At 33.6% G+C, this 11,304-nt stretch overlaps 1 protein-coding gene across 5 annotated transcripts; it reads right to left on the bottom strand.

Annotated features, from left to right (window-relative positions):
* Nucleotides 1-738: 738 nt before the first annotated feature.
* LOC123685396 (phospholipase D2) lies at nt 739-11,244 on the bottom strand. 5 transcript variants are annotated; one of them, XM_045625054.1, is made up of 17 exons: nt 11,151-11,244; nt 10,729-11,029; nt 10,384-10,660; nt 10,029-10,230; nt 8,377-8,577; nt 8,159-8,315; nt 7,782-8,109; nt 7,572-7,723; nt 7,216-7,496; nt 5,944-6,179; nt 5,598-5,842; nt 4,245-4,962; nt 3,811-4,022; nt 3,617-3,742; nt 1,950-2,190; nt 1,473-1,811; nt 739-1,411 (listed from the first exon to the last, which is right to left on the bottom strand). In XM_045625054.1, the coding sequence occupies exons 5-17, from the start codon at nt 8,552-8,554 to the stop codon at nt 1,310-1,312; spliced, it is 3,315 nt and encodes a 1,104-aa protein (XP_045481010.1). In that variant the 5' UTR covers nt 8,555-8,577; nt 10,029-10,230; nt 10,384-10,660; nt 10,729-11,029; nt 11,151-11,244; the 3' UTR covers nt 739-1,309. The 5 variants fall into 5 exon arrangements, with proteins under 5 accessions (XP_045481010.1, XP_045481011.1, XP_045481013.1 ...); XM_045625055.1 differs by lacking the exons at nt 10,029-10,230; nt 10,384-10,660; nt 10,729-11,029; nt 11,151-11,244 and adding an exon at nt 9,023-9,344; XM_045625057.1 differs by lacking the exons at nt 10,029-10,230; nt 10,384-10,660; nt 10,729-11,029; nt 11,151-11,244 and adding an exon at nt 8,880-9,344 and having other exon boundaries at nt 8,215-8,315; nt 8,377-8,574.
* Nucleotides 11,245-11,304: the final 60 nt, after the last annotated feature.

Genomic DNA, 11,304 nt, shown 5'->3' on the forward strand with positions numbered 1-11,304 from the left:
CCACAAAATTCGAAGTAACACAATTTTAGGGGCATCTAGGAGGAACAGATTGCGAATAGGAATTCACCATGAAAAATTCTTCATAATATCAAATATTTCAACATATTTTTGAAGGGTTTTGAGGTCTTATATACCGAATTAGGCATCGATTTCACGCAGAAAATTTGTCCACACATTTAAAGGACAAACGGACTGGAAGCTGTCCCACGAATCAAATTTTGAAAATCCGATGCCAAACCTTTCTTTTTTTTGGAAAATCCCACAAAACAAATGATACAACAGCCCCAAGTTCTTGCAAGAAATATATTTAGCGGATATAGGTATTCAGGGTTGAAAACTTTTCGTAATATCAAATTTTAAAGCAGATCTGATAAGAAACTTTTCAATTACATATACTAAATGCTTTTTGGGCGGATGCGCTTAGATATAGCGCATCCACCTTTTTTTCTGGGAATCGCCTATATGGCGACATCTGGAAAAAGTAGCTCAAACCAAGCTTTGGTAGGGACATAAGCGTTACAGGATTCTACTCGTAGTTGGCTGCGGCCAGAATAAGTTCAGTAACTTGTGAATAGATGGCTTTCAGGCAAATTCTTTACTAAATTGAATTTAAAACGAATTGTTCAATAATTTTATCTTATGTCATCAAACTTCGCGAGAGTATGAGAACCAGCTTGGTAACACAAAGAACTTTGAAAATCTCATAAAGTGGATTTTTCAAGGGTATTTAAACGCAAGTTTCAAAATTGCAAATATCAACTTTATTGAGCTAAAACAAACACCAACATATTTTAAATATAAAACATAAAATATTTTAAATAAATAATAGAAAAAATGAGTACACAATTGACAATAATAAGGTATATAATTTCTATTTTGCATTAACTGTTACTGCACAAAGGCTTTACTTATACTGTTTTCAACTTAAAACTAAGTAAGTAATTGCTTAATTAAATATCGACTTGAAAGCTGATGAAAATAATTATCACTTATCACTGAAACAACCTTCAAAAGTATTAATAGATATAACAACTGTCCAAAAATTATGAGTAATGTAAATATATAAATAAATTATAAAAAACAAGAAACAATGTGTTCATATATTAAAAACGAGTTAAAAATTTGTTAAAATGGTGGTCCCTGAAGATCCTATAAAAATATCTGAATGAATCAGTTTTTTTCAACAATTAATACTGTTTGTTAATTATTAGAATGTCTGGATTGTTCGTATGGACTGACTGAATTAAAAAATGCGTGGAAATGAATTGTGTGTTTTTTTTTTAATTAAATTATAACTGCAAATTGGGTTTTATGTCCAAAGTGCAGTGGGCATCATGCCCTCCATCGAATTTGGCGAAGGTGTTAAAAGCTCTTGAGATAAGAAATTCAGAGGTAGTAAAACTATATGGCCCTGCAACAAAACATCAAATTTTTGACTAAATTTTCAAAAATTTTCAAATATCAATCCTCACCTGAATGGTATCCAACATTTTTTCAGCCCTGGCTGTTTCGATTGTGTAATACGGCTCCTCTTGTTTATATTCCTTCAGTTGCGCAAAAGTTTCTACCTTATCCGTTGGAAGACAATGAAACACTTTCTCATAAAGTTCAGTATTCAACGATGCAGTATTGTACCAAATATCTTTGTAAAAGGATTCAACAACTGGATCGGTAACATCAAGGTTGATATTTTCAGACTCCTTTCCTAGAATACCCAGATGTTCTTTGAACAGGTATTTTCGAAGGCTTCCCGCATATTTTCCACATTTATAAGGTTGTCCGTTCATTAGTCCATCCTCGAATGTTTCATCCTGAAAAAAATAGAACATTCAAGAAAATTAGTTGAAAACAACTAAGTCAATGCGTGTCTCAAAATTATTAAAAGGAAATTAGGTTATGTTAGGTTAGGTTAGGTTAGATTTCTTAGAAGGAAGTGAAGAATATCTCACCTCGATCAGAACTGCCACTTCTGAATCTCTTTTTCCAATTAGTGACCTATCGTTTATATTTGCCGATCCACAAATTACAAGTATGTCATCCACAATCATCAACTTCGAATGAACATATATCAGTTCAGTAATGGGTTCATCATTTAATATTTCATGCTTTCTCAATCCATAAAATGTGATGTATTGAGATGGATCGTCTATGCCGGCTGCCTTTAAACGAGTCAAAATTGCATCTTTACCCCTAAAAATATCGATAATTGAGTACTGAATTCTATTAAAGGGTTTTCCAATAAGAAGTTTTATTTATATTAAAAAACGAGTATATTTTGAAGTCTAAAAGTGTTAAATCGCAAAATCTGGGTATATCATTCCATTTTTAGTAATAGTGTAGTTTTTACTTGTCAAATGTCAAAAAATGACAGTCTCAAAAGTATTCAGATAGCGGACTATTCAAAATGAAGCCCCTTGTTGGAAAACCCTGTTTATATCTAATGTCCTAACCTTCACATTACAAAGTTAGATTATTGTTAAAATCAATCACAAATGTTATTATATAAAGAGTGTTTTTTTAGAGCTATAGAACTTTAAATTGCAATCAAACAACGATGGATTATTCGATTGAGATTAATTTTATTTATCCGCAAGGTAATCTTGTGGCATTACATTTTAAATATGATTTCTGGCATATGACCGCCACGGCTGGCTCGGATGTAGTCCAATCTGGACGTCCAATTTTCGATGACTTTTTCCAACATTTGTGGCCGTATATCGGCAATAACACGGCGAATGTTGTCTTCCAAATGGTCAAGGGTTTATGGCTTATCCGCATAGACCAATGACTTTACATAGCCCCACAGAAAGTAGTCTAGCGGTGTTAAATCACAAGATCTTGGAGGCCAATTCACAGGTCCAAAACGTGAAATTAGGCGGTCACCAAACGTGTCTTTCAATAAATCCATGGTGGCACGAGCTGTGTGACATGTTGCGCCGTCTTGTTGGAACCACAGCTCCTGGACATCATGGTTGTTCAATTCAGGAATGAAATCATGGCTCTATACCGATCACCATTGACTGTAACGTTCTGGCCATCATCATTTCTGAAGAAGTACGGACCAATGATTCCACCAGCTCATAAAGCGCACCAAACAGTCAGTTTTTCTGAATGTAACGGTGTTTCGACATACACTTAAGGATTAGCTTCACTCCAAATGCGGCAGTTTTGTTTGTTGACGTAGCCATTCAACCAGAAGTGCGCTTCATCGCTAAACAAAATAAAATGGACGTAGTGCGCGATACGTATTCCGCACAGAACCATTATTTTCGAAATAAAATTGCACTATTTGCAAGCGTTGTTCAGGCGTGAGTCTATTCATGATGAATTGCCAAACCAAACTGAGAATAAATCACGTCACAGCTGTGAAATCGGTCGCTATCTTGAACAGTAGTGCCAACTTAAAGTTATATACCTCAAAAAAAAACACCCTATACAAATCATTAACAGTAGTTAGATCTGGAATGATAATTTTAGCCTATAAAGTTCACAAGAGAAGCTATGGATGGCAAGAAATCAGATTTATGCAAAAAAAAAGTCATCCGGAAAACATTATAAATTTTCATCAAATGTTTTAATTATTTAATAAATTGAATTGAATTTCTATTTTTGTTACCTGGATATCGAAGCATAATTCCAATGTGTTATTGCATGGAGAGCAGTTCCGGAAGTTCCTCCAACTTCACCTTCAAATCCAGGTAAGAGCGGAATAACAACATAAACTCTGAATACTTCTTTAGCCCTAACAATTTCAAAAATTAAAAAAAAATCACAATGAAACATTTGCATTTATCGAAAAAAAAGGCTTACTTGTAAGCTCGTATTATCCTCTTGTATAATTCGTCCCCTATTCTATTTTGAGTATTAGGGTTGTTAGAAGACAATGAGATGAAAAACTGGTTTTCAATGTAGATATAATGTTTGGCAGTTGTGATGCTATGAATGTATGCTTCGTGAATGCTTTGTTCGACGGTATCTGGTTCTAAAAAACCACAAGACCAAGTACTTACACTCCTTAGAGCCTGATTACACAAACATAAAAACAAAAACCAATAATTAATAAATTAAAGTACAAGAATGAGCTAAATAATAAATAATGCCAAATTTTTAGTAAATGAAATTATAACTTTAACACATAAAAACAAAAATGAATAATTAATAAATAAGAGTACAAGAAAAAGTTAAATAATAAATAACACAAAATTTTAAGTAAATAAAATTTCAACTGATGTAAAATTACTCACTTGGCAAGTTACTTCATAACAACCATTTGGCATATTGATTGGCAAAGATTTAAATTCGTCATAACTTTTAGGCAATAAATAGGGATATTGTTCGTTGAATTTCGCCTTTTCTAATTTCGTATTATTCCATCGATGTATAAAATGTCTTGCTATATCTTTAGCAGCCTTACCAACCACACACGTACCAATATCGTGCCAAGGCATTCTAGGGGTAGTATACCTATCAATAAAATCATCGAACGGTTTGTCCAAGTTATTGAAATCTTGAACAATAAAATTAACATAATCTTTGCCAATCCAAAGCTTTGTCGAACCATCCAACAAATCTTCTACTTCATCTTCTGTTTCGTCATTTTCGTTTTGGTGACATTGATCAGTTTCGTTCGGGCTGTAAGCCAAATTGATAAGATTTCTCCCTTTTTTCATGGTTTTTTTCAGGTTAACTAAAACGTTTTTTCTTTCTGGCTCGGGAGTATTGCATTTTTTTCTGTCGAGTGTTGGTGGCTGAAGTAAGTTATCACCGGGTTCTACAGTAGGAGTCTCCAATGGATCTGGTTTATCTTCTTCTGGAGTAGATGGTTTCGTAACAGCAACTCGTGTTTGACTGTACACAGGTTTTGGAATCGGATAGATTCTTCCTCCTTCCGGGGTACTCGATGTTTTCTTTTTTCTTTGTGTAGTATCTAACTTGGCGTTTATACTACCTAAATCGGTTAATCTGGAAGTTGTTGAAGTGTTTCAATTTTGTAAGATTCAACAGAAAGTTAAGTTATTTTTACGCGATTATTTTCATTTAAACAAGATTTTGAAAAAAATATTCGTCCATTCAAACTGAAATTTGAAAATATGCTACAAAGGGTATGGTCTGTATATTGCCGAGAATTTCAGAGCGGTTACTAGTGTGTTTCAGGTAACCTGCTCTGTATTTACAGACCGTTTGACACTTGTCATTGGTCAACCAAATTTTTCTTTGACAGAATTTTGGAGGTTATAAATGGTTTATCTCTTTTAATTTGTAAACAACTGAAAGTTTTTAACGGACCTGATGGGTATTTGCTTCATAATTAAAATAATAAAGTTTTTCAGTGTTAGTTCACATGGAAAATGTTCATAAACATTAATCTGAAAATTAAAATGACAACTGTCAACCGGAGTGGGCGTGGTTACCGAAGCTAACCAGAATAAAAGTACGGTTGCTCTGGTGACAGATAACTCACCGAAGTTTGAGGAAATAGTCACTGGTTTTTGAGGAATTTGACATATACGGACCACCAACTCACTAACCATAGCAACTAAGGTGATATACGAACCATACCCCTGGTTAAACAAGAGATATTAAAGATATCGCTTTACCTGTGCTTTTCGTCATCCCATCTGCCATAACACAAATCAATTCCTCCAACAAAAGCATAATTTTGATCAATGACTACCAATTTTTCATGATGAGCCCATAGGAAAACACCTACTTTGGCGTGATCGGGATGTCTCAGCACTTTAATATTTTCATGAGTTAGAGTTTGCTTACTGTAGTAGCTGTTGAGACCTAAAGCCAATTCCACTTCTTTATACAAAAGTATGAAAATTTTAACACCTTGATTCTGTAAAAAAAATTAATTACAACAAAAGTTAATATACTTCTTTAGAGGACTTATCGATGTTAATTTCATTTTGATAAAAAAAAGATGTTTCCTGAACTTACTGCTTTACGTTTGAGTACATTATCGAGTCTCCAAAAGTGTCCGTCAATAACAGGCCTTTTCAGATAAATTTCTGGACTCAACCACCAATCAGTGATGAAAATTTCTTCTTTAGCATGTTCTAAAGCATCTGCTACTGACGACATAAATAATTTTCCATCTACAAACCAAGTTGCTGTTATACTTTTTCTAACTGGCGCATATGACCTATGTCGATTGGACATGACAAAATCTCTTGCTAAAAAATCAAGTTCAAAAGTCAAAAACGAGCCACGAAGTGGTTTTTGTTCTAAAGGGTGTTTCTTTTAGAGCTATAGAACTTTAAATTGCAATAAAACAATGATAGATTATTCGATTGAATGAATTTTATTTATCTGCAAGATAATCTTGTGGCATTACATTTTAAATATGATTTCTGGCATATGACCGCCACGACTGGCTCGGATGTAGTCCAATCTGGACGTCCAATTTTCGATGACTTTTTCCAACATTTGTTGCCGTATATCGGCAATAACACGGCGAATGTTGTCTTCCAAATGGTCAAGGGTTTGTGGCTTATCCGCATAGACCAATGACTACATAGCCCCACAGAAAGTAGTCTAGCGGTGTTAAATCACAAGATCTTGGAGGCCAATTCACAGGTCCAAAACATGAAATTAGGCGGTCACCAAACGTGTCTTTGTGGCACGAGCTGTGTGACATGTTGCTCCGTCTTGTTGGAACCACAGCTCCTGGACATCATGGTTGTCCAATTCAGGAATGAAAAAGTTAGTAATCATAGCTCTATACCGATCACCATTGACTGTAACGTTCTGGCCATCATCGTTTTTGAAGAAGTACGGACCAATGATTCCACCAGCTCATAAAGCGCACCAAACAGTCAGTTTTTCTGGATGTAACGGTGTTTCGACATACACTTGAGGATAAGCTTCACTCCAAATGCGGCAGTTTTGTTTGTTGACGTAGCCATTCAACCAGAAGTGCGCTTCATCGCTCTAAACAAAATAAAATGGACGTAGTGCGCGATACGTATTCCTCACAGAACCATTATTTTCGAAATAAATTGCACTATTTGCAAGCGTTGTTCAGGCGTGAGTCTATTCATGATGAATTGCCAAACCAAACTAAGAATAAATCACTTGACAGCTGTAAAATCGGTCGCCATCTTGAACAGTAATGCCAACTTAAAGTTATATACCTCGAACAAAAACACCCGTTACAAGTTATGGCAGAATGAACGTTTTTTTTCTGAATGTTGATATAAATCCACTCACCAGTACCTCCTGCGGTTTCTTTGAGAGCTTCAATCCATTCTTTCCATTTTCTTTTAGTCCAGCATTTAAAATTGATTTGTCGGCTCATTGTAATTATTTGAAAACCCATATGTAAACCTACAGAATACATTCCTGAACCAACTTCGAATCCCTGATCGAATAAAATAACAGCATTCACTCTACCGTCATTCGGATTTATGTAACCGAAGTATGTGTCTTTGACAAAAAACCATCTTTCGGACCATCTTGAGCAGAATATTTGATCCTTTATGATTTGGCACCTAGAAATAATACTTATAGAACCATTCAACTCGTCCTCTATCATATAAATTCATTTAGTTATTTAATTCACTTGCCTCCTGCAACACATGCAACTAATGAGACCAAAGCAGTTGCATCCAGATTGTCCTGGAACAGTACTTCCGTTTTTTTTCTTCAACATACCCTCTTTTCCTTTCTTGCCAAGACCTGTTACGAATGATATTCGAGATGTTTCTAGGAATTCTATCTGAAAGAAAAATTCTTAGCAATTGTATTCACGTTTTTGACATAAAGTTAAATATTACTGTTGCAGGATGGTTTCTATAGATTCTTATTGATAACAAATTGTTTAGATAATCTTCTAATTGTCTCTGCCTAGATTCTAATTTATCATATGTTACTAAGACTTCGGGTTTTTTAGGAAACCTAGGCAGTGAACGTTTTTTCTTTTTTCCTCCCTTATTCATTTTTGGATCTTTTGCATAGTTTCGTTTATTTTTATGAGTTTTTGTAGGGAGGGGAAAATTTAAACTTGTACGAAAAATAACTAGCTGCTGGTGAAGATTCTGAATCTGCTTGTAGCGTTTCTTGATTTCCCATGTGAAGGGACCATGTGTAAGAGAAATGGTGTATCTGAAAAATATTCATGAGTTTGAAAATAGAGCTGCTTTGTGCGACTTACAAATTTGGATTCAAGAGATGTGTGGTGAAATTTCTCTCAGAATGAATAATACTGACTTGTATATCTTCACCAGGTATGAAAACTTCTCTGCTGAATGAACTGAATTTAACTGGCTTATTATGAATTGTGCTAAATGATCTTCCAGTTTTACTGAATGCTGAAAAATGGAAGTGTTAGAATTGGTATCGAGGTTATAAGGCAGTGAAATAATGATTTACTTTCAATTTCATCATCAGAGAGAGCTATAGCAACTGGACCATCTCCAATATCTATTATTGATATAGGATCGGGAAGAGCCAATTCTTCATCGAACTCTCCATCATCTGACTCTAGTCTGGTTCTTTTGTCCTCAATTTTTTCTAGATGTTCTTCATTGGAATCTTCTATGTTATCCATTATAGAAAATGTGGAACTGACTACTAGATTGAATTATTAAAACCAAGAGTTAAAAAAAAAACGAACAAGTTTGAAAAATATTTCTATATATGAAACAGAAACTAATTGAAATTAATTCTAAATGATTAAACATTGGCAAATCACATTTTTGAATCAATGTATTGTAATAGTGAGAAACTTATCAATTCCTTTCAAGTGTGTGAATTATCTAATCAAATAGCAAATTTTCTTCATATCTCTAAATGAGAGATTGAAGAGCTTCAATCCTTAAATTCATAATTTTAAGAAAGGTTGAAGGTTGATTCAACAGGTGAGGAAAAGGTACCTTATTCAGAACTCCATAACCACAAAATCAAAAACTTGAATTACACATTCTAAGAGTCTTAATTGATTCTCATTTCTGAGTAATTTTAGTCATAATGAGACGGAATCCTATATAAACAATAGATAATTGTTTGAATTTCTAACCTATGAAATCATTTTGATCGAAGTAATCAAGGCTAAAATATGGCAAGAATAATAAATGGTTTACCACAACCACAATACCACCGACTCAGAGTTACCAACGTGGTTTAATCTTAATGTCTTATGAATATTCAGAGTTGAAAACTTTTGAATGAGTGTAAATTAAATTCATCAGCGTCTTCATAATAAAATCGGATTGTTGGGTAAATCTGAATAATGGTAGATCTTATATGGCAGCTACCATTCCTGTGAAATAGTTGCGAATAGTATGAAAAAGGTCATAATAGCAATTATTCCCATTTTTAATATCAAATGATTCTGCCAGTTCACATTCAATTCAAGGAAAGAGAAGATTGGATACCTCCTCGACCATTTTGATACTGTGATCCTGTTACCTGCTTCGTAATCGCCAAATCTTATATCAGGAACATAGAATAGGCGAGGAGGTATCCCAAGTAATATCCAGCGTTAAAAATGAATAGGCAGCCAAAGAAACACCTAGACGTATTGTGCGTTGTCTGTATGGAATAATTTAAGAGTACCACGTATATCTCCTCGACCTCCCATGTTCCTAATATTCAATTTCAGATTTTCTGACACGAGGATCGGATGGGTGTACGTGATAAAATTTCATTTAGTTTCTGCAGATTCTCTGTAATTTTAGAATATACCTAAATACAATAAATTACTAAATAAATCAAAACCAGTGATAATAATCAGAGGATATGATTGATATAAGAAAGTTTTCTTAATTGCAATTATGTGCATAAATAAAACATACATACAATTTTGTTTCACAAAAGATATGTGGTGTCTAGGCCTTGAATATTGAAGAGAAAAAAAAATGTCATTTCCGTATAGATATTCTCTGTCTTACAAAAAACTATCTTGAAATAAAAGTGCAAGATGCAACAAAAATCACATTCACTGATTGAAAATGTAAGTTAATGAAATGAATTAAATTTTTCTGCTTAGCACATTCAATTATAACTTATTAGTATATAATTACCTATTCATAAAAAACGGCAAATTCCATCGAATTTCTAGACATCCAAGCACGAGCGTAAACATTTAAAAAATTATTCTGAACTCCATAAGTGTCATCTATGTATTTTTTCATCTACAGACTGAAGAACTCTGGATGGTAACCAATTCCAAGCTCAATGAAGGGAATGAATTAATAATTCATCCACCATTTACGTAATTTACCCCTGAAATGCATTTTATCAATCTTCAAATTAGAAAAATCCTGTTTTGATGAGTTTGGTAGGCATCTATTGAAAAACTTTTTTGGGCAGACCACAAACTGTTGAAGTAACTAAGTTGTTGCTGGGTAGCACATTTATCTCTAAGTAAATAATTACCTTATCATCAAAAATGACAAATTTCAAGGAATTTCTGGACCGGCATAAACATTTCAAAAATTCTGATCGCCATAAGTGTCATCTATGTATTTTTTCATCTTCAGACTGAAGAACTGTGGATGGTGACCAATTCCAGCTCAATGATGGGAATACAATGTTATTTTATCCACCATTTATGTAATTTAAATGCATTTAATCAATCTTCTGGTACAAGAAATTCTTTTATGGTGAGTTTGGTAAGCATTGTTCGAAAAACTGGAACGAACTGCTGAAATCACTTAATTTTTATCGTTAACACATTTTTAGTATGAATATGTAGTCAATCATATATCAGTTTATAATTACCTATTCATTGAGAGTGAAAAATTTCTACGAATATCTGGTCATCCAAGCACTAGATATACAGTAATAAACATTTTACGAAATAAATGTGATTTCTAATTGTCATCTATGTATATTGTTTATATACAGGCTGAAGGACTCAGTAGTGGGCAGTTTCCAGTTATGTAATGTACTCCTACAATGCATTCAATCAAACTACAAGGAAAACTTTCGTGGCGAATTTGTTAGAAATTTATTGGAAAACAGTGTTGTGCAGACCACAATTCTTCAGAATGAGTAGATACAATGTATATTGCATTGAAATCTGAAATTAAAATGAATACTATTTTAATTATTCCGAAGAAGCTGAAACTAAGAAGATTAGAAAAATGCATTATCAATGCAGGAACAACTATTCTAGCAAGTTTAATACAATCTATACTTACTGTAAGACTATGTTGAGGACTCCTCAAACATACTTTGGCATCTCAAGATTCACACTATTCCACACTAAAGTGAAACTAATATACTGCTATGTAATCTGAAAATTAATAATTTTTATTTTGATAATGCAGAAGGAAAAACCTAAATTTTAAATAC

Source organism: Harmonia axyridis, chromosome 7, assembly GCF_914767665.1.
Source record: "Harmonia axyridis chromosome 7, icHarAxyr1.1, whole genome shotgun sequence".
NCBI classification, from domain to species: domain Eukaryota; kingdom Metazoa; phylum Arthropoda; class Insecta; order Coleoptera; family Coccinellidae; genus Harmonia; species Harmonia axyridis.

Bases quoted from the DNA above. Each gene is read 5' to 3' on its own strand.
- LOC123685396 (XM_045625054.1), bottom strand. From the start codon at position 8,554: ATGGATAACATAGAAGATTCCAATGAAGAACATCTAGAAAAAATTGAG. The intron at 5,843-5,943 runs GTAAGTTCAGGA...TTTTTTTTACAG, and splicing joins ATGTACTCAAACGTAAAGCA to AATCAAGGTGTTAAAATTTT. The intron at 1,412-1,472 runs GTGAGGATTGAT...GTTTTGTTGCAG, and splicing joins AAATGTTGGATACCATTCAG to GGCCATATAGTTTTACTACC.